The sequence below is a fragment of the Dromaius novaehollandiae genome, chromosome 3 (genome assembly GCF_036370855.1).
Source record: "Dromaius novaehollandiae isolate bDroNov1 chromosome 3, bDroNov1.hap1, whole genome shotgun sequence".
In the NCBI taxonomy this organism is placed as follows: domain Eukaryota; kingdom Metazoa; phylum Chordata; class Aves; order Casuariiformes; family Dromaiidae; genus Dromaius; species Dromaius novaehollandiae.
Window position 1 is genome coordinate 107,647,161 of NC_088100.1, and position 23,791 is coordinate 107,670,951.

The window sequence follows — 23,791 nt, forward strand, 5'->3', positions numbered from 1 at the left end:
TTCCTCCGCCAGCTCCCGGATGCCCCAGGCATGTGTTGCCCGCTCCCCCCTCTCGGGTGACCGCTGGGCGCCTCCTACTACCGGCCCGCCGCGACCACGGGGCATCCCAGGCTGCCCGGGCGGCGGCCGCCGGCCCGGCCCTCGCACGCCCGAGATGGCGGCGGGGCGCCCCGCACCTGCCCCGCTTGGGCCCCGCGCGGCGGCGGCGGGCAGCGCCGCTCGGGGGCCGCGACTGCCCGGGCCGGGAGCGGCGACGGCCGTGGCCGGGCGCCCCGCCCGCCGCGCGGAAGGGGCCAGGCGGCCGCGGGGCCGGTAGGGGGCGCCCGGGGCCCCGGCGGAGCCGGGACCGTTTCTATTGCGCCGCGGGCCCGCGGGGGGAGGCAGAGCGAGGCGGCGGCGGGCGGGCGGGCGCCGGCACCACAGCGTAGCCAGCGGGCGGGCGCAGGGACGGAGGGGGCCGAGCCGCCGCGGTGACCTGCCGCCGGAGCAGCCCCAGTCGGCGCTGCGCGGCGCGGCCCCGCCAGGAGAGCCCCGGGCGCCGCGGCCGCAGGTAGGAGCCGGCGGCGCGGGGAGGCTCGGCGCTGCGCCGCGGCCCGGCCGGCCCCGGCGGGGCGCCCCGCGGGCGCGGCCGGGCGGCGCGGGGCCGAGGGCAGCGCGCGCCGAGGGCGGCGCGGGCCGGGCCGGCGGCGCCCGGGGCCGGGCCGGCGGGGCGCGGCAGCCGCGGGCCGAGCAGGTGCCCGGCGGACGACGCGGCGGTTGCTGGGGGGCGAGGCGCGCCGCGCCGCGGGGCTCGGGGCGGGACGGCGGGCGGCGCGAGGGGCTGCGGGGGGCCGGGCCGCCGCCGCCGGGTGTCGCCTATGGCATCGCCGCGCCGAGGTGTCCCGGGCTGCGCCTCCGCCACGGCCGGGGAGCGGCGGCGCCGGCGGCGGCGCTGTCGGCGGCCGCCGAGGTGAGCGGCGCCGCCGAGCTGCCCCGTCGGTGCGGCCGGGCACTGCCCCGCCCGGTGGTGGCGGGGGCTGCGGCGCCTCGGGCTCGGTGCGCTGCTAACCGTTACCTCCTTCCAAAGCCTCTTTTTTTTTTTTCCTCTTCTCTTTCAGCTGAATAAAATACAACGGGGCGGAAACGCTGCCAAGCCTCAGCTGCTCCTTGGATTCAGAAGGGCTGAGTCCTGGCCTCCGCACGCAGGTAGGAGTTCAGCGGGCGCCAGCGACAGACGCGAGACCCGCTCCCAGACGTGGTGGCTGTGTTTTCTAGCAAAGAAGGGCTAAAAATATTTCTGGTTTATTTGTTTTTCTTTCTTTCAAGGTTCATGATGTTGACAACTATGTTCTTGGCTGCTTTCATTCTTATTACAGTACATTCACAGGAAACTGAGGAAACCATAACATACACGGTAAGGTTTAATAGAGTTTGAGGTAATTATTACTTAGCAGGGATTCTTTTCTAAATGACCCTTGAGAAAAAAACAATGTAGCATGCAATATCAAGTTCTTTGACTTTGAATGTTAACCAGAAAATAACCCGTTTCTTCACTGAAACCATATTTTAAAAGTTGAGGTTTACAGGGCTGAAGAAGACCTGCTCTAACTCCCTGTTCTGAAAAGCTTACCTATATGAGCTTGATGAACTGAACAAGATTGTGAAGTTAACTTTTTTCTTTTTTCTTTTAATAAAATCTTCCTAGAATCCTCCTTCTGAGTATATGAAACTTGACACATAATTAGGTCAAACATTCTTTTGTGTTTTCTTTTGGATATTTCAAGGTGTTTTTTAGCAAAATGTAAGTACTTCAAAACTTGGTATTCTTAATGAAGCAAGTAAGTCATGGGGTGATCGTATGAATGTCAGTGTCTGAGCTACTTTTGAGCAATTGTTCTGCATGGCTTGAAAAAATCAACTAGAATACTAGAAATAGATTCTGCTTATAACCAAGAGATGGGGTAAGAGATTTAGAAGGCCTTTTTGTAAGGCCTTTTTTTTTTCTCTCTCTCTTTTCCCCCTTTTCTCCCCCTCCCAGTGTTCACTCTTTGGCTTGTGTAATGAATGTCATAGAAGGAGTGGTGGAGTGGCAATTACATCGACTTGGGCTGGGGAAAAAAAAATGCGTTTTCACATCTGATTACAGTTGTAATCCCTGCAACTTGCTTCATGTGGGTGTACCCCTGAATATGCATACAGATGTATTCTGCTTGTGTGGCATTGCACTAATTCTGCACACATGCAAGAAGTTAGAGAACCACAGCCAAAGACTGATATTGTGTCTTATACAAGTAATCCCACTGAAGTCAGTGGGATGGCTCAGGCAAGTAAATATTGCAGAACTGGACCTTAGCATAGAAGGGACTCAAAGAAACTTCAATGAAGCATCAGGAAGTCGATTATAAAATATTTTAACATTGTGCTTTAGAAGCAGTGGACTTCTAAAGACTGGGTGTACTTATATTTACAGGCTGTGAGATTTAAATCTGTGTATATAAACACTGGGTACTGAAGAGCTAAATACTTCTTGACAATATAGATGAATATAGGGACCCTATCCTTTTCCACTTTTACTATATATTCTCTTTAAGTAGTATTTTTTTTCCTGATAAGCTTATTTAGTTTATACCAATGTTACATTTTTAACATGCCTGGGTGACTTGAGTTCCTATAGTCCCCTTTCAAATAGGTCTTAGCATTTAGACTCTTAAATGATCATTATACTTATAATCATGTGAAATTACTTTTAAACATAAAATTTAACTTCTGGAAACTTTACCATTAGAATACTACTGTTCCTCATATAGACATTGTGTTTGTTTAGGGCCAAATCCTTTTCTGTCATAAAACTCCTTTCAGCTTCAGTAAGAGTTGGACTTGGCTCTTTACTATTAAATAGATACAACTTCTGTTGTGCATTAACAGGAATTGGGTGATTCAATAAATGCATGAATTTGCTGTTTTCCTTTGGGTTTGCGTTTTCATAGCTACAGTAACTTTGTTGTCAACTCAGCATGTAGTCATTCCTTTAGAGACTGAGAATTACAATACAATTAGCTGTCTACTTACCCCTTCCTAACATTGGAGGCTTTCACTTCCAACTCACTGCTATATTTGGCAGATCACTGGTGTCACCTGCAAATGAAAAAATATTTTCTATTCTACTGCTGAGTCAGTGTCTGTTAGTAACAAATTTCTCAAAATAACTTGAGAATAGCGGAACATGGAACAAGTGGATTTCAGCATCAGAAGGGCAAATTTGTTGCTCGTATAATTCCTCTGAAGCAGAGGAGTTGCAAAACATTTAGTTTGCTTGACTGACTAATTAGGTTAGTTTAATTCATTTCTGTTTTTTTCCTGTAGGGCCATTAAAATAATATCCTAAACAGCATAGCATGCATATGCACCTACGTATTACAGCTCTGTCGGTTCATAGCTATTTTAAATGTCTACTGTATTTGGTAGCATTGTGACACTTAGGTCATCAGTTTCTGTAATTGTCACATGTGATGAAAATTACGATGTTCTAAATGTTTAATGCTTTTGGGCAGAAGCAATATGAAGATACCTATCTAAATTGCAAGGCAGAATACTTAAAATTCTTCTAAAGTTGCTAGTTTGCATTGATATGAATAGTTGCTGAGTAGAGTCTTGTTTGAATTTTGTGAAGTCTTATTTATATGAATAGTACTGCTGTTATAAACTTTAACAGTTTATTGTATGCCTCGCAATGTAAATTGTTCTTCCTAGACCGTAGTTCCTAGAGTCACGTGATTAAAAAGCATGTGAATGAATTTCCAGCAGTCACAGAATCTCTCCCCATTGCTGATCAGAGAGAGGAAGGTGTAGAGGGGGATAGACGCTCATTGGTCCCTCTGCCAAATCTGTTCCAAGAATGAAAGGTGTTTGCTTCTTGGATGGCTATGAACCAGATCAAAATTCACAAAAAATTACTTTTTTTTTTTCCTCATAAGGAGACTGATACCGGTCAGTTGGGTCAGTCCAAAAGTCCATTTATTCCAGTATATGGCAGATGCTTTAAAAAGATGTGTATAGGAACAAGGCAAGGAAAAAGTGATGCTTTTCTTGCCTTGTCCCCTACCCCCAGTAGAGCCTACCTACTTGCAACAACTGTAGCTTAGGAATTTCCTGAGATAGAGGTGTATACTCTCTTTATTCTTCCTGCACAACAGTGTTGCACCTGTAGTTTACCAAGATATAGAAACGTAGCATTTCCTCTAATGTCAAAGCTTGAGTTCATTGAAACATCCTTTATTTTTCTCTCCAAAATAAAATCCTGATTAAAATAACATTAAGTAGTCATTTATTGTTTTTCTCTGTATCTCTTCTGTATAGCAATGCACAGATGGCTATGAATGGGATCCTATTAGGCAACGCTGCAAAGGTATAGTAAATCATTTTCAAAAAAAGACTTATCATTGGAATTCTTCTAATATTACCATTACACATGCCTGTTTTGGACAAAAAGGTGTGTTTGCATGTCACTGTATTATTTGTATTAATGGCTGTTGCAGAAGGTTCTACTGTTAAAAGCATGATTTGTGTTGTTGCTAATCACAGATATTGATGAATGTGAAATAGTCCCAGATGCATGTAAAGGTGGGATGAAATGTGTTAACCACTATGGAGGATACCTCTGTCTACCTAGAACAGCCCAAATTATTGTAAATGAACGAGAAGAAGCAGCAGCTGAATCCACTAGTGGTCGAAATAATGTCATTCGACGGACTCCTGCCGATCCTCACCGTGCCCCTCCAAACCCAACTCATCAAATACAGTGTGCAGCTGGTTATGAACAAAGTGATCACAATGTGTGCCAAGGTAAGCAAGCTGCTGTATGTTTTACTTTAGTATAAGTGGAGAGTATGTGATAACAAATCTATACCTGGAAAATGACAATGTGTAACTTCTGCATTTATTAGAAATGTATTTTTGCACTATTATATTGGACACATACGCACTTCCCTAAGATGTATAAAATACATGCATGCTGTTGTTGTTCAGGGTAACAGAATTTGCAGTTTCTTGTACCTTACTGCCTGTTCCTTCTATTTCAGATTAACAAGTAGAATTAATTGAGTTGTCTGTAGATCTTCAAAAAAAATTAATACAAATAGTCCTACACAGGCCCTGTCAGCTTGCTTCCAGTCTTAGTTTAGCCAGTCTTTGAAACTATGGCAATGAAGAGCTTTCATTTGAGCATACAATCACCACACAGTGCCAAAATTCTCAGGGTATTAGCAGTGTTAATTGTATGCATTCAGGAAGCAGATTTGCAAGCACTGCTGTAAACTAAGACTGTTTCATTTATTATATTATATAAATAGTTTACTCTTGTACACACTGAAGTAACAAATGTTTTGTCTGCTGTATTTCTCTTTCATAAAAATATATTCTACTCCTTGTTCATGAACTTGGCTTTCAAGCAAGTTAGTAGGATACCCGCGCAAACATCAGAGGGCAAAATTTTACCCCATTGTTCATCTTTTCCATTTTGTGGCCCTTAACAGTATAATCATATAAAATAGTACTCGAGTGGCTCTAATCAGGACAAGCTGTATTACACAGTGGTAGTTCCATTCTCCCTGGTATTCATACATACAGAACATTATTTATCACTAATAAGTAAATTCCCTGTCATTCTGAAGCATAGTAATTATCATGGAGGCTGGATAAGTTATTTTTGTAAGCCAGAAATGCAACTCTGAGACTTTGCCTATCTAATAATGTTCAGCATTTCTGTCACTCATTCAAGAATGTCAAGTAATGAGTCACCAAAAGAGGTCAGTACCCTGATCCCCTTAACCTCAAGCTTTCACCTGAGAAAATCAATGCAGAGTGAGGCAAATTATTTTCCCCAACTTTAACTTTGCAAACTAGTGGCTGAAACGGGGACAGAATACCAGATTCCTGGGTTCAGTCTAGCATTCCACCCACTACATCATATTGCGTTACTGTGACACTCATCTTTACTGGTGAATTGTGATTAAACTGCTTCAACTTTAGCATGTAACAATAGTTTCATTTTATAATATTTGGAAGTAATGCTAGAAGATTTCCAAAAATGGAACATCTCTTGTTTTCATATGTACAAATAAATGAAAGCATAGGAAAACTTAACAGTTTGTAGTGCTAATGCCTTACTATATTCTGAATAATGGTTGTGAGTTTGGGTTAACTCTTTAAGACTGATTACTGGTTAAGACTGATTACTGGTTGGGGGATTTCAGTTTTCTTGAGGAGAAGACTGGTGGCAATACTTCCTTATCCCCTTCTCCCCCAGCTTCCTAAAACTTGCAGCTAAGTATTTGTATACAATTTACAAATCTTTGGTTAATGACAACAACAACCAACTGTTGTTATAGCACCAGAATTTCAATTAGGAGACACACAAACTATGGCGAAATCTTGGGCTTTACTGAGTCAATCAGAGTTTTGCTACTAATTTCCTTGTGCCAAAATTTCATTCTAAATGCAGAAAGTATGGAAATATTAGTGTTTAAAAGCTGAAATGTATTGCACTGAATCAATTCCAGCTGGAAAAAGGGTAGCGGACAGTGTGATTGAAAGAAGGGATAAAAGACTTCTGGAGCACTTAAAGTACGCGTTCAACTTCATGATCTTCATGCATTTCACTGCCGAAAATATCTTATAAAAGATAATCTTGATCAGCAATGGTCCCACTGTGGTTTTATTTAATTATGGTTAAAAGACTTTGCTATGATAACTGCTTGAGGCTCCTAGGGAGTTTAACTTACACATATAGTCACACTTAAGCTTGTTTTATTGTTTAGTAAATCAAATATGAAGTCCAGCTCCTTCTAATTGTTTGCAGATGTATGACATTTTCCTTCCAGTCCAGAAGCACTAAGTATTTTATAACCAATGTGAAAGTGTGGAGACCTCTGTTTAAAACAATAAGATGCTCTGAGGAACTATATTACTGACATCATACTGGAGTATGAGGGGCCTTATGTTTTAATACAAATGTCTGCTCCCTTCTTAAACATTGAATAATGAGGATATGATAAGGCAAAAACACTCATGTTGGTTTCTGCGCGTGGCATAAATGGGCACAAATGACACTAGTCATGTTTGGCTCTAAGTGGCTTCACTGTTCTGCTGAGCTTAATCTTTGGGTAAGATGATAGTGTGTCCAGATCCTATTTTTACTGATGTGAATGAGAAACATGCAAGGAGGTGTGTGATTCTCTGCACTTGGTAAGCTACCAAAGGATTGCTATATGCCTTACTTCAGACATATCTAACACCTTTTTAACATCTGACCTGAAGAAAATAAGTGAAAATTAAGATATTTATAGAGCTTTGTCTGCAATGCGTGGTGTTATTTTAACGGAGACCATGTAACACATTAATAACACAGACAGCAGGGTTGATAGCTAAGCCCACTGTCTTGCAGAAGGCAGCTCTAGCAAAATGATTGTGGTTTCCTATCATATATGTAAAAGTCATTTTTATAACTACCATCAATCAGAAACATGTTCTTGTGTAACTGTGTTTGTCAGAAGCTTGTGGGAAGCAAAAACTTTCTGGGAAATTCTTAAGGTATTATATCTGAATGGTAGGTGCTAGGAACCCCGACGACAAGATGGAGGGGGAGTGTGCTGGACAAAGATCTCTTATGTAGAAAACGCACAAAGTAAAATTCACTGCTTTGATTTATAACACTTAAACTCAGAACTGAAGATAAATTAAGATTGTGACTATCATTTTCCTTTTTTTTTTTCTCATTTTGAATAGTTGGTTCTTGCTTCAGTTACTTTTACATTTGCCTTTAACAGAAAGTGCTGCTGAATTGGTGACCAAGTAGATTCCTGTGCGTAGCACCTGCCAGCCTTTTCAGGAAGCCACTCAGATGTTCTCACCTGTTGATGTGAGAGTATCCCTCAAATTGGGAAAAGCTAAAAATAGTGTAAGAAATATTTTTAAATAAGTTGAGTTAGCTAATTTTGATGGACACTTTTTTGCCTCACAGTAAAATGAATGCCTGCACTCCATTGCGTGCATACAAGAAGACTGAATTGTATTAATACCATGTAGTTCAGGCACTCTGTGACTTGCAATTGCTCCTACCAAAGTCAAAGGAAAACTGCCCAATTATTTCAATTTTGTCAGCTCTAGTCTGTAAGCAACTACTAGCATTTCCCAGAAGGTCATGACATTTAAACAAATTAAAAAAAGACCAGGCAAAGGCACCAAATAACCTGTAACCTTGCGAAGGGGAAGAACTGTTTTGCCTTCCTATCATGCTGGTTGTACAAGCAATAAAATAAATAAACCAAGCAAACTTTTTTGCTGTTCAGCTAAACCCCTAATTTAGCTTCCTATATTTCTCCAGTCCTGTACACTGTCTCCTTGTAATCCTTTGTACCACTGTAACTGTAGAAGACATGGAAGAGGGGTTGTAATAGAGATAATCCTTTCTTGTATGATGAAAGAATGACATACATGTCCCACACAGTTCTGCATAGCATTGGTGGATGGTTGTTGTTTGTTTGTCTCTCTCTTTTTCTTCCCTTTTGTGGGGAGAGGAAGGGGGAACAGCTGATTTTTGGTGCTTTGGATATTTTTCCCTGCAAAATCTCTTTAGGCATCTCTTACTTGTTAGAGGTTTCTCTTGGTTTAATTATCTGGTACTGTTCAAAGTAACTTACCACACTCAGTCTAGGCTTTTACCTCAAAAAGTTAAATAAGTTAATTACTCTTGCATATTTAGACTCCGTGTTTTGGGGGGCAGAGGGGTAAGGGGGAGCAGTTGGTGATGTTTTGTTTTCCACCCAGAAATCGCTTTGTATAATATACATCATGCATATGCAACTAGCATACAGACGTAGCAAAAATCATATAAACGCAGGTGCACTCCGTCTGCTCTTTGCAGAACCAGTTCAGGTTTAAGGGTCTGGGTGTGTCTGCAGCAGGGTGCTCTGCTTTGACATTTCCGCTTGGATGCGGAGTGCACTTCTGAAATGCATCTCCTAATGAGCTCTGCTTACTGTGCTTAGATTCACGTCACACATGAAACAGATTCTATTCAGATGAAACTAAACCTGAAATGCGCTGCAGGAGTGCCACTAATATGCTGCAACCACTAATGAGCATTCAGGCTTCAGGAGCAGACTAGAGAGTACAAAGACACCCAAATGCAGAAACTGGGACAGTGGAGCTTCTGCATCAACTAATCTGCTCATGTTGGTCCACACTATTTGGTGATACAGACAGCTTGTGTTTAATACATCACCTGAACAGCACAACATGAACACAGCTATATAAGAGCTTCTTAGGCTAGCCCCAGAACCACTTTGTGGAGCCTTTTTTAAAATTATGCCTGTAATTAGAAGAGTGCAGCATCTCACATTTTCTCACTCCTTGTACTTTTATGAGTACTTTTAGGAGTACATTAAAAAGAGTCTGAGTTGACAAGTTTAATTTCAGAGGCATTAATCAAAGCAAGACTTTTCAGTTGGTGGTGGGGTTGGGGGAGAGACTCTGGAAGTAAAAGTAAGGTCTAATTATCTGTTTTGGGAAGACAACCCAAAGTAAATTACTCTTTTAATTGCCATTAGTTCATCAAATAGCTTATTGAGGCATAGTTCATATATACGTTTGCTACAGTACTTCGGCAAGTGGAAAATACTTTTTTTTTTTTAACCTACAGTAGCCTTCTGGAGACTGACCTTGTTACACGTGCTGTTTGAATACTAATTACTTGGAAAACCCATAGAATTTTGCAGATCTAAGGGAACCCACAAAAGGATACAAGCTGACACTTCTGCAGCTGTTTGTACCAAGTGTTCATAGAAGCCAATTAATTTGTGTACATGTGGGTACATCATGCAGAGATCATCTTTCATCAACCCATCCTGAACCAATTGTTCAGGCTGTTAATCTGTGTAGTTGCTGCATTTGTACTGCAAAGAGTCCTTGCTGGAGCATCTCTTTAATTTGTCTTGGGGAACTGGGGGGCGGGGGGAGGGAGGTCACCAGAAAACATCTTGTTTTGAGGGCCTGTTTTTGGGCATTTTCAAAATTTGGCCCCTCCAAATTATCTTCCCATCTGTGCTATTTGCACAGCTGTGACTGTCATGTCAAGACCTTGGATAGATATTCTCTGTTCTGTCTGACCATTTTACTGTGAACATCCATCACAAGCATAAATACTAGCAGCTGCTTAACTTCCTTTAGTTACTTACCGCTTTTCCATGATTCTGACTCCTGCAGAAATATGCTCAGGACATTGCCACTAAGGATTCATAGCATATGCTACTCATGCTAAACATGGTAGATTCGAGCAGGCTGCAGAAAGTCGTATTACCTTAGCTGCTTGGATTGTGATTATGCAGGCAATCATTAGACTTAAAGTTTACCTTAACAAAATAAACTTGTTTGTTAGCAGTCCTCATGGCTTCTTATTAGAGAAAAATGGGATCCTACAGGGGTCATGCTGACTGTTATACCTTCGGATTTTATTTGTTGATTGTAGAGCCTGTTTGGTTAGTAGCTCTGATTAGGCTAATGTTTTAGCAGACAAAGTATAGCAAATGTAGTCAGAAGGCATGTGGCATCAAATCCAGGCATCCATCCTCCTTCAGAATTTCAGTTTCTGAGCTGGAGGTCTTTTTCATAATGCAACCAGGAATAACACCAGATAGCAAAAAGGGAGGAACATGGTTATGTCTATTCCTGATTGGGTATCACAGTATATTTGGCACTCTGTTAAAATGCGTGGAGTATTTGTACACATCTACAAGGAATTCCCTGTGCTTGTCACAGACACTCAGTCAAAAGTTTCCTAAAAGTCAATAAAACTTGCAAGTAACACTAGCTGCCATCTGCTGCATTCAACAATGTTGGGTAGCATAAAACATGATCAGTAAGAGAAGGGGCTGGCTTTTGTTCCATCATTTAAAACTCTGCTGTTAGTGAATTGTCATCTATAAAGTTACAGTGGTACAGTTTCCCTAGCAGCGTGAGGGCCTTCCGGCAGCTGCTCGTCAGCTTTCTTGGATAATTTTATAGTAATACCATTGCCACTTTGAGGTAGACTCTCCTATTCTTCCATGAAGTATAGTGATTTTCTTAATTTCTGTTTGCTTTAAGCAGATCTGCAGTTATTTCATCCTGGACTACTGCACTGTAGTTCTTTAGCCTGCTGAGAAGGGCTTTGTGGTCGTCCTTTCCCCAATTGTTTGCTCAAGGTAATTTTCTCTCAACTAACGCCTTTTTTCCTCTACATTTTCAAACCTGAGACTTGTTTCAGATTACATAATACATAATGAAAATGCTGTTATCTGTGCTTTATTTTCATCTTTTTCAGCATCAATGAGAATGCTTTCATATTGCATTCTTGCAGAGCCATTACAGTTGCAACCAGTTACTGAAAAACCTTCCAATGGCTTGATGGGTCTCTTATTCTGCTTTTTGGCTACCATCTCCCCTTGACCAAGTTGTCTATCAGCTATACATCTTTTCTTCTTGAGCATTTTGTCAGTGAGCGATTTCCCTACATCTTGTTGCCAGCATGTTAATTTTCTGTTTACCACTGGCACTGAAGATGATTGCCAGCTTTTCAAGCTTTAATATTAGTACCCCAAATAGTTTTGATTACTCAGTCACCTTTTCTCACCATAAAAGATCTCTACATGTTCTCAGCATTTCTAATAATGCATTCCCAAAGTCTAAGAAGCTTCTTACAGATCTCCAATATTGGAATGCTAATGTAGCAAGCTGGGTAAGTAGTTCAAGAGCTGCAGTTCAAAACCTGTTATTTATTTTCCTTATGTTATTCTTTTTCCAAGTGATTTTCTTCATCTCTTTTTCATGCTGGCATAGCAAGATGATACTACAGTTTGTATTTGCCTTTCTGCTTGTGCCAAAATATCCTTAAAGGAAGAACAAATCTTCTGACAAATAAGGAAGTGAGCTGTTTGATTCTTCACTGTGCCATCTAAAGAGGCATATGCTCCTTTGCACCGGCTTTTCTATGGAAAAATATCCCCTGCGCTACAGCCAAGTGAACCAGTCTCTGTTATTATTTGAACTAATTCAGTATGTTGTTATCATGCTGTTTTGCTACCGTCCAGGACAATGAGAATGTGGTATTGTAGGACTATACTAGCAAGATCTTTTTGGTGGTGTTGTGACTGTGATGAAACAGTTATTTCTGAGTTTACCTTACTACATGGCATCTTAAACGTTCTATATATCAAGCATTGTATAGTTGGCTGTTCTTGTATGGCACTTTACACAGTGCCTGTCATGGCGTGGCAACACCTTTGTCCTGTGCATATTACTGAGTAGGAATGTTCACTTTCATACAAGTTGAACCATTTCATACAAGCTCAGCTTGGCCATCTCCTTTCATTATGATCCAGGAATATTTATCCTCATTTTCCCTCTGTGAGGTTGTTTGAGATTTTTTTTTCTGGACTGTTATCATTTATGTTTCTTCTAGAATCCTACGTAGAAACTAAACATCCTTTCAGCTAGAAAGTTTTTATCAAAGGAAAGTTTGCCAAGTGCCTTTTGTACCATTCAGTTGCTTCTAAGCACAAGTTCCAAAGATCTGAATTTCTCTACTAAGATCTCTTTTCTTGGTATGTGACGAGAATACACGGAACAGGTAGTCAGCCATGTGAGGTTCATGGATAAAAGCATGAAAGTTCACAAAGATTACATCTGTTTTCATCTGTAACTTGCTAAGTTTCATTTCCATAGTACCCAGAAAGCAATTATTTTGGAGAGAAAGCTATTTGCCATAATTCAACACTACAGCAAAATTTAACTTGAAAAAACATGTTGAATGCTTAAGAATCCTGTTTATACCTTCTTTCATTTACATTTTAACTTTACTAAAATACAGGAGGGATTTGCAAATTACAGAGCTATGAAATGGTTTAGTACACATATAGTTATTATAAAATACCTTTTATGCTCATTCACATTTCTGTGTTTTATTTGTTGATCTAAAGTCATGTTAAAAGTTGGTTCTGTTGCAAGTATAGTGGAGAAATGTCTAATTTTTGTTATGTATAATTATATGGTAAAACCTGTAGCTTTGAAGCTGAAAAAAGATGCTAAGAAAACAGCATGTGTTACGCACACTTTTGTAAATTACAGTGCTTGGAAAACGTTCTTGAGGCATAGAAATTAATTAACCTTTTCTGGCATCATGTATCCCAATCTTGTAATTAAGCATTTTTACAACTAGATACTCGGTAGACTCTTATCTGTCAGTATTACTGAATATCTCAGTAAGTAACTTCACCTAATTGAAAAATGCCAACTAACTCTTCTGACTAATAATTCATTCTGCAGTTAAAAGGGTTTTTCCTACACAGCTTTCCTGTTTTCATTGTTCATTTTATTTCCTATTTTCATTTCACTTCATTATCAAAACAGTGTATTTCTGGAGGGGAAAGTATGATACTGGTTTGGTTAAGTGGTGGTGACCATAGATGGCTACCCATAGAAATAATTAAAATTCTAAAATAGGATGATACAGGATGTGGTATATAAAGGTTTATCTCCTGGGAACACCTGTTTACTTTGTGAAGCTCTGAATCGCTGTTACCTACTGATTAAAAAATTCAGCCCTGTAAGTGAACATACATAGGCTTTTTGCATCTTAAATAAGCCTACCTAACACCATTCAGAAATGGAGAAGACATGGCTGGGCCTTCTTTTGTAAGCTGAATTTAATCTGGAGTAAATATCTACTCTAATGCATGACCTGGTATGATGTGATATAAGCAAATCTGACATTGCACTTGAGGGTGTTTAGTCCGTGTCTGAACAGATGCTCTATGTAGTTTTCTGAGTACAAACAGAACTTGTTCAAGGATTTTTATATTCATATGCATGCATGCATGGGATTTCTGTTAACAGGCAACTGGTCATAATGTGGGCAGTCAAGTCCCAGTAGATAGTGAAAGCAGTGGAGGGTACAGTGATTTCAAAGTTACAAGCCTGGATGACTTCAGGAATGTGTGTTGTCCATCACTAAAATCTTCAACCTGACTTTTCAGAGTAGTTGGTGACTGTTCACCCATGAATCTTTTATTTCAAAAAGACCGTCTTTGAAAAGGACTACTGGCCTTTTCCGGTTGTGTAAATTATAAACTCATCTACCTTGATACTATTGATACATAAAGTTCACTGCCAGCTGTAACTTGCACTAATAGGAAGAAAAAGCTTTGATAAGTCAGATAGCAATATGGCTATATAAAACTGGTGATTATGTAGAGAAGATTTAGAAGTTCTCATTAGTTAAAATTCACAAGAATTGAAGTCTGTCAAAAATAGAAGAAATCTTATGGGAAGAAAAAAATAACAGGATACCAGAAGGACAGTGAGTAGTATGGACAATCAATTACCGCAGATTTCTTAGCGTTAATGATATAAAAAGCAGTCCTTTCAAATACTGTAGCAGTTGCCTGTTCAGACAGAAATTTAATGTTAGAATTAGAAAATGGGTTGGACTTTTAATAGATAATAATTTTCTATGTGGTTTTAAAGAGGTTGCCAATAAACTAACATCTAATCACTGACTTGTGTAGAGGAAAAGGAATAAAACATGGCAAAATGAGTAGATCCGTAAGTGAGTATTTAGCTCATATGACTTAGCTCATAAAACTATCTTGATCAGAAAGATGGAGAAAGCACTTTTTCCTCTTGTCTAGGCAGTCAATGGAGAAGTTAGTATGGCTGAGATGCATTAGAAAAGAGCTGGAATTAAACACATATTTAGAAGCAATAAGTACATTTTGGTAATTTGAGAACAGTTCGTCTAAGTCAAAAAAGACAGCACCATTTTAAGAAACAAGATATCTTTGTCAAGTGTCTTAATGAAATAGTTACACATCACAATTTTGAAACCATTTTGTTAGCCAGTACCTGCATTACCAGATCTTATTTGTACTTTTATATCTTGTTTACTCAAAACTCTTTCCCAATAGATGAATTTGGTCTAAATAGACTTTCTGACAAAGAACAAGTTCTCAATATAGTTTTTATATGATATAGATGATATGAAAGAGTGTATTGGCTGTCACACTTGGAACTAGTTATAAACAGTGGTATTTCAATAGTCACCATTGCAGTTAGTGTATAGACACATCAGAAACTGGCAATACTTTGGAGTACCCACTGATCTGCTCCCACAGGCTGTGGAAGTTCTTACTTATTCCTTCCAGAAGCTGTTGGAAAGTAAATGAGTAAAGTGTGGAGAATCCAAAACAGTCATTCCCAGTTCCCGTTGGTAAAGAAAAAAAGCATTCTTATCTAAAGTCATCCCGTTTGCATTTACTTTGCGTCCTGATTTTCCTCAATTGTCTGTGGCTTAATTTGGATGACTGGGACAGATTTTCTTTCCAGCTCACTCCCTGTACGTTCCTTGAGTAGACAAAAAGTTAAGGATGATCGCAAAACCCTAACTAAAGAGACTGCGAGTGCTTGTAGGCCCAGTATCTCTTTCTCTATTATCTGGTGCAGAGAACCTTGTACAAGCAGATAGAGATGACAGGCCCGAGTCAGCAATATTGTACTGGGTGAGTACCTCTTGGACTGCTGGTGTATGTAGAAGCAGCAGTGTTACAGCCCAAATGAGCCTCGGTTGGAACAGAGTTACAACCGTCTTCCTGATATGGTTTGTATACTGTAAAAGTTGGATACAGGAAAAAAAAACACCTGTTTTTCCATCTTGAACACTGCTGACTTTCATTTTTCAACAATCCAGAAACTCTGTTCCTAAATTTCAGTCTGTTATTCAGCATGTGCAAATGGTCATGGGGGGACTGGAAATTTTATTTTGTTTTAATTCCAAGCTATTCCTCTATCAGAAACTGTGGTTCTCCACTCCTATAGAAAGCAGGAAAAAAAAAACACATTTCTAGAAGATAGCTACATGAAAAGGTTGCTTCATTATGTGTTTAAATCAAAATGTACTCTCAATAATTATTAGACTCAAATTTCAGTATGCACCGTTAAGAGATTCTCCTCCTTACTATGTATGCAGATTTATAAGGCTCCAGGCACCTTTGAAATAAATTGAAAGCACAGCCATGTAATAAAGCCAAAACCAGATACTAGCCAAGGAGATCCACCCAGCAACACCCTCGAACACGCTCAGCCTCTTCCCCTAAGCACAGCTTTAGAGCACTTGTCTTGGTCTTGTCTCTGCTTTCTCCACCCCATGAAAGCTTCCTGGGGGATTCCCCAGCCAACAGAGAAGCCTAAGCTATACTAGTGGCTGTTCATGATGAAGAAACAGTTCACTTGCTTGCTTTTCCTACCTATCAAACTGCTCACAGTGTGCAATACTGCTCAGCCCATTTCAAGGAGAATATTGCAAAACAGGAGTAGTTAACAGCAGAAGAAAGCAACAGTTAGGGGATGAGGAGAGATTTTAAAGGCTGAGAAAAGAGATAAGGAAAGTGACAAAACCGTTGCATTCCCCACTTTACAGCACAAGAATTCAAAATGCCATTTGTGAAGCTACAAGGTGGTTTGGTAGGAAGACCCCAAAAAAGTAAAAGCTTCCTGAACTCACTGCTATAGGATATGAGTGAGGCCAAGAGCTTACAAAGTTACTTAAACAAAGGACTGAGAATCTAACAGATGTATACATGTTTAAAGCAATCTTTAATAATTAACAAATACCAGGATGAAGTTAGTTAATTGTTGGGAGGTAGATAAATTTGCATCTAACTGGCAATGTTCTTACCCTTCTCTGAGGTTTCTAGTGCTGCCCAATTTAGGGAAAGCACAGTGGGTTAGAAGAACTGCAAATACATTCCACTGTTAAATTTCCCATCTTTCTGCATTTGGTGACTCCTACCTGTGGATTGGGCATAAAGCCTGTTTCCCCAAGTTTTGCTCAATCCATGTGGTGGACATCTGATCTTCAGTATGGTAATGGAACCATTTCCTGCCATATCAGCTGCAGAAGATTGGGGGGGGGGGTTGTTTTTTTTAAACAGGGAGCAAACCAGTATGATTTTGTTGAATATTTGAAAACATTAGGAAATTCAGACAAATGTATCTGTAATTCTGATAAATTTATGCACTAATAGTCTGATCTAAATGAGTATTAACTATCAAATACAATTTAAAATAAACAGTGTCAGGTGTTGATATCAGAATGTTTTCATCATAGAAATCACAGTTTGTTATTGTGAGGAAAAGCATGCAATACTGAAGTTCAGTGACATCATTTTGTACTGCAGTAGCTTTCAGGGACCTTACTCAGGCTCCATTTTTCTGGACAACATATCTGTCCTGCTTCACAAGAAAAGACCCTGATGGTGCATGCACTTGCATACCTTAACAGGCACATACTCTACACAAAGTTATTGCCATGCTTAGTGTTATATTTAGGACTAAAGTAACTGTTTCTTATATTGTTCTTTGTATTTGATTCTTTGTTCTAATATCTGTCCTGTCCACCACAGCCAAAAAGGGCCTCAGCAACCTCTGGCTCACAGATGCTGTGTGAGCCTCCTGTGCTCCAGACACATGCCTCATCTGTGACCAAACAGGGCCAAACAAGCCATTTCACAGTGCCTTGTCTTCAGGGTGTAGTCACACTCCTATGACAGTTATGATCAATAGGCTGAAAGCAAAATATTAAAGAGACCAACGGGGCCGTTTGGGATTTTCACAGACTGAATGGCCGTTCTGAGGGTTCGGCCAGAAAGAACGACCCTCAGTGTCTAAAAATATGAAAATTGGCAAAAATATGACACACAAATATGGAATTTGGCCATATCGTTCCAAGCAGGACAGCCGTGGGTTCTGCGTGGATCAGCTAGAGGCTGTCTGCAGAATGCCACAGAAGCTCACGCAACAAACCAACTAAAATGCACTCCAGCTTTATGGCACAAAGTTATGGAACTGTTTTTTGTCACACAAATTCAGCTTCAAGACAGAATTACTGTCCCATTGGGATGCAAATGGGACGGGTTACATAGACAACAGCCCTTTAAAACTGGGATGATAATGTGCAGGTTTTTCCATGCCTATCATTTGTCCTTAATTTGAAAAATTAAATGCTTATGTTCCATTGTTAACTATTCTTAGCACTAATTTCACAGTTTAGCCCAGTGATGACCAAATGGCTTCCTTACAAACTTTTGCTCTCAGTCCACAGCTGTCCTGAGTTTATTTAGTTTGGTCCTTATCTTGCATTAAAACGATTTTTTTGACTCAGCCTTCCTAAATGTTTTAATCAAAAACCTCACTAGACTTAAGTACTGCTTAAACAGCATTCTATATCTGTAAGAGAGCTGCTGCTTAAATTCAGTCAGGGAAAAAAAAGGTAATACAGTTTTCCATTATGGGTAATAGCTTAGAGTATATTACAGAATCACAGAAAAATTCAGGTGGGAAGGGACCTCAGGAAGTCTCTAGTCCAACCTTCTGAAAGCAGGGTCAACTCTGAGATCAGACCCTCAGACCAGGGCTTTATCCAGTCAGGTCTTGAAAACTTCTATGGATGGAGACTGCACAACCTTTATGAGCAACCTGTTCCACTTCTTGACTGCCCTTATGGTGAAAAAGGTTTTCCTTATATTGAGTTGGAACCTATTTTGTTTCAGTTCACCATAGATTACTGATGGAGATAGACAAAAGAAAATTTCACACCGATGCAGTGACAAACTCATCTGAGAAACCCTTATTCTGTGTACTTTTAAATGTTTGGCTTGCATTCCTTCTTTACTCTGTATTTTCTTCAGTAAAATTGAAAAAAATACACTTTCTTGGGTTTTACCTACCACTAAGACTAACTATTTCTTACTCTAATTTTCAAACTGAATTTTTTATAAAACTGTGCTCTATTTATGGGAAAGACTGTGGTTTTTTTCTTGCAAAGGATGAAGATGAGCAAATGCTTTCCACAAGGCAAAGTAACACAGTTGTGGGGCAGCCTGGAGTAACACAAACATATTTTCAGTAGAAAGCAGCTTAGCTTAGTGAGAAGCTGAATGTCATTCCCAGCCACCCATGGCCCAGCTCTTACTACAAGTGAATCTCTGCAGCTTTTTCAGTTTTAATCTGTAAAAATTGGAATATTAATGTTTACTCACAAACCACGAAAAAAAATTATGAAGTTTCACTGATTGGTGTCTGTACTGAATGTGCTACTCTGAATGTGCAAAGCTCTGAATGAATGCAAAGATTTATTGATAATTATTGCACAACAAACTTTATAAGCTTTAGTAAGCATAATGGCTGCTTATACTTTGAGGCATCCTATCCTACACATTTAATTGTATTCCAGAATTTAAAGCACATGCTTGGGTCTCAATAATTTCACTGATACTTCCTCTAATCCTTAAATTTAAACAATCACTTAATGCTATCCTGAATAGGAATGCTTTTCTGAATTAGTCCTTCGCCATGTTGCTAGGAACTTTTATTTGAAAAATCCTCGCTAAAAAACTTGACAAAGCAATTTGCAATACCAAGTGCAGACCAATCCTACTTACAGGTGGGTAGGAAATGCTTGAAAGTATAGGAAGAAGAGGAGCCTTGATCTGAGGGAATGCGTCTGTTTACTCAGCTTGCAATTCGATTTTTGGGACATAATTTTGGGATGAAGAATTTTGCCGAACATCCCAGTTTGTTTCACAGCTAACATTGCCCTCCCTTTTAAATATTTTTCATGTCTTTTTTTTCATTTCCTCTGAATTCTTTATTCTCTCTTCCCCCTTTTTTTTTTTTAACTTAAACTGGCAACAAGTGCCAAAAATTAGCTAAAAACATCAATTCACACTGTGATCCTGGATAAATTACTATACAATTAGCAATAACATGGCATAAGTTTCAAAATGTTAATGAAATAAAGCTGCTTCTGTAGGAAACTACATGCTTTATGGTATATGATTTATGGTGACTCTGAATAGCGTCATGAACATAGTTTACAGTGCCAGAAGAAAAAGTACTGTCAGTTTTGCTAACTAGATGATACTGCATGCCACATCTCTAGGAAGTATGACACTTGGCTTGACTAAAATAGTCATCTCCTCAGTATCATCTCTGTAAAATCTTATCTGTTCTAGAATTTGAATTTCAAAATTGTTATGATCTGAAAATCAGATACATTTTCTTCATTATGAGAAGCAGAAATGAAGAATGATACTATAGACATTGTCCCTGAATCACTAACGTTTTTTTTGGCAGAAGTGTTCATGTGGAGCAACTGTTCTATGTGTTCAGAGGGTTCTTTTCTTGAAAATCTCCAATTCATTTTTTGGCTCAGGAGGATTTACTCTTAACTACTGGACCCCTTGGGCAAGTATAATAGGTACGCAGTCTTGTGAGATAAATAACAACAATAAATTATTGAACAAAGATTTAAAAATAAAGAGTAATTCAAGCCCAAGAGGTTTACATAAATACCCAGACTTAACATATACACTGAACATTTTGTAGTTAACAGATTGTTGTTGTTTTCTTTGAAAAGATTTTTGTTCTTATTACTTATTCAGCCATTACTTATCTGTTATGCTTTGCTTCCTTTTTATTTTCCTTTCGTTGAAAATGAGACCTAACTCCTTAAAAATCATTTGGACTTGATCCTAAAGTATGTTGAACAGTTTCCAGTGCCTTTGAAAACACTGGAATACAAGAGCTTTCATGATTTAGTTTTCATTTCTCCGAGGTGTTTTTGAAACTTTGAAATAATTTCAGAAGATCCTATCTTGCTATTATCTGAGACAGTGTATGTCTTTTTTATCAACCTTTTTGCCTGTCCATGAAATCTTCAAAACACAACAATAGTATGTTATGTCCTAAATAAGTTTCGATACAGATCTAGCTACCAAGGATGTTCAATGAAGTGCTAGAAACTAAACTTGTCATCATTTTTCCCACCAGTGTTTTGCATATTTACTGATACAGTAGTATCTGATTAATTAAAACCAGCCCCTAAATCAATATTCAGGTTTCTTATAGCTGTGGAAACAATTCTTGAGCCACTGTCTTTAATCTCTATCAGTGCCTTCTGTTAAGAAAGAAACAATCTTCACAAAAGCAATTTATTGTCCATATCCAGATGTTTTCTGCTACCTGCTCAGCTCAATCTCTTTATCCCCTTATATCACCTTTGCTTATTCTTATCACTTGCTTATCCTCACTCAGGGAAGTCGCTTGCCACAGAGAAGCTGGCAGAGTGGCATTCTCTCCACTGGCAGAGTCAGCCCACCAGCCCCGAGCACAAAGGGGAGCAGCAATGACCACCGCCCTTATGGTTTCTCCTCTAGCAGCCTAGAACCAATCCGGGGAGCCAAAAAAGTAACTGTGAACACCCAGAAGAGTGGCATGGTACTAGTGTTCAGCATCTCTAAGAAATCAGGCCTCTTTAATTAGATAGGAGTCCAGACTGAAGGGCGTAACGTGAAGCCCTCAAATCTGGATGTTGTGATTTACCTGACTTGCCAGCAGCTCTATTTTCATATTTATCAATACAAGCTACTGATGTGTCTGTTCCTCAGAAACAGTTTCACCCTGAGTGTGACACAGGTCTCTGAACACATGTGCTCAAGGCCTGTTTATTCAAAGATGATGAACACAAACTCCTTAGAAGGCAGGCAGAGTTGCAGGAGTTGTTCAGTACTGTAAGCCTCTTGTGTCTTCTCTGGGACACGAAATGATTTACTGAAGTAAAGAGATCGAGTTTGGCCAAGATTCAGGTTTCCTCAAAATAAGCCTTTGCAGGACCAGAGGCTTTTTTTTTTTCCCTCTCCTTTCCTTTCTAACCCTCCACACCTTCCAGTGTCCGAAGATTGAAAACTTCAATATTTGGCACAAACTTTCAAATTTGAAAGTGGAAATTAAGTAGAGTTCATGTGCTTCATAGCCTTTCCACCCAGAGAATATTATCTCTGCCACTCACCCTTCCACCCAAAGGCCCTGTACATCTTGCTGTCCATCTCTCTCCCAGGGAATTCCTGCAGGGCTCTATCTGCTACCCCCAACACGTGTCAGTGACATTCTGTACCCCTCCAAATCCTGTTCACTCCATTGCACAGTTTTAGGTACCATGCAGCCCTCTTTTTATTTTTGCCAGCAAGATAAGTAATTCAGGGGAGACACATTAAAAGTCTCTGCAGGATGAGAACAGGGAGACACACAGTTCCTATCATCATATAGCTGTTAGTAGTGTCTTCAGTCGAATTTTTTAGTATTTCACCATTGCAGCTGTGACTATGCCATGGGTCCAATATATTTACTTTTCCTTTCTGATTATCCTTTTCTTCTAAATCAACATGGGGCACTTAGAACATTCCCTGAAGTACTGGAATTGGTTGGATGCTATATTCAGAAGTTTTCAAACAGGACTCAAGCCTACATTATTTACGGTCTGTAAAGAACCATCCCCTCCTCTTGCTTCAGTAGTCAATCTCTGGAAAGCTCGTCTTTTCCAAAAGCTTTTAAAAAACAGGCTGCAAAGATCGTTACCTACCTGGCTGCTTCTTGCTGTCCTTTGTAATCTTCCACTTTATCCTCTCCTAAATTGTAAATCATTTGAAGGCAGTACTGTTTTTTGGTTCATATTTTGCGTATCAGCAGTATGGTGGAATTGTTACTCATGACCAGGGCTTCTAGATGCTAACAACATAGAGAAATACAAGTACAATGTTAGACCTCTTAAGTTTAGACAATAAATTTGAAGTTGGTTAGGCTGGAATAAGGGACCTAATGTTGTGACTAGTAGTTTGGGTTTTCAAATTAAGAAAAATCATAGTACTATGCATAACAGTAGGATTAGTGAAAACACTAAAAATTAGTTGTTTTAAATGCTTTAGCTTCAGAATTGTAAGTAATTCTCCCCATTTTCCTGTTTTTGAGAAACTAACATGTTTGTAGATGTTTGCTTCTCTTTTTCTCCACTATACATTGACTGTAACACTAATACATAGGTACATATCTCCTTACTTTATGTTTTAATTCTGTTCTTGGCTCTTGGCATGAATTTCTTCAATATAGACAGTCTCCTTTAGATTAATCTTCTGTCAGCTCATGTCTTGCCTCATCAGTTATTGGAAAATATCACTTTCACAAAGAAAGAGCCACTAGTCATTTTTTGCCATCCAGCATGTGAATGAGCATGATGTGGACTTTTCCCCTGAAGTGCACAGCTGCAAAGCTGAGTGGACAATCAATCACACTGGAATTAAATCCATCTGGAAGGCATTTGAAGCAGCAAAACCTCTATGAAAAACTTGAAAGTGATTGACAGCTTTTTCCAATAGCTTTGATGGAAGTTTAAATTGAGAAATCTCTTCTCCCATCCTGCAAGAAATTATAAGGAAAATGTGTTTTGACCAACCAATATCAGCCTGCATTCAACAGCATATGAGGCCCTCACGTTCCCCTGTGGGCTTGTGCTCATTAGTTAACTTCTGCAATGGTCATGGAAAGGCTAGATTAGATCTGTCTCAGACAGGTTATATACGTCCTTGGCAGTTAGCTCACACACTTAATTTGCAAGAAAACAAAAAATGCATGTGGTCCTCAATTATGAAAGAGTGACTAAAAAGCCAAATACCTTTAAAAAATAGGTGAAGCAAAGAAAGGGCCTCACTGATAACTTTTCAGAAAGAATGGCTAAAGTTTCCCACTCATCTTTCTCCCTGGAGCCAGGAGTGAGAGAAACATCTCTTGCCACAGAGTATTAAAAAGCTTGCCCAGGGGATTGGCCTGGGTCCATTTCCTCCCTTCCCCTCCCCATGTTTGCTGTAAAGAACGCTTCTAGTTACTCCTGCAGGTC

At 39.9% G+C, this 23,791-nt stretch overlaps 1 protein-coding gene across 3 annotated transcripts in view; it reads left to right on the top strand.

Moving 5' to 3' along the window:
- Positions 1–324: 324 nt before the first annotated feature.
- EFEMP1 (EGF containing fibulin extracellular matrix protein 1) overlaps positions 325–23,791 on the top strand; it is a 54,639-nt gene continuing 31,172 nt past the window's right edge. The window contains exons 1-5 of one of the 3 annotated variants that reach the window (XM_064509733.1): positions 325–550; positions 1,098–1,185; positions 1,306–1,393; positions 4,336–4,384; positions 4,561–4,821. In XM_064509733.1, the coding sequence (XP_064365803.1) occupies positions 1,310–1,393; positions 4,336–4,384; positions 4,561–4,821 (394 nt within the window). In that variant the 5' untranslated portion in view covers positions 325–550; positions 1,098–1,185; positions 1,306–1,309. Of the gene's footprint in view, positions 551–831; positions 950–1,097; positions 1,186–1,305; positions 1,394–4,335; positions 4,385–4,560; positions 4,822–23,791 lie in introns of those variants that run through there. The other 2 variants (XM_064509731.1, XM_064509732.1) reach the window with 2 other exon arrangements.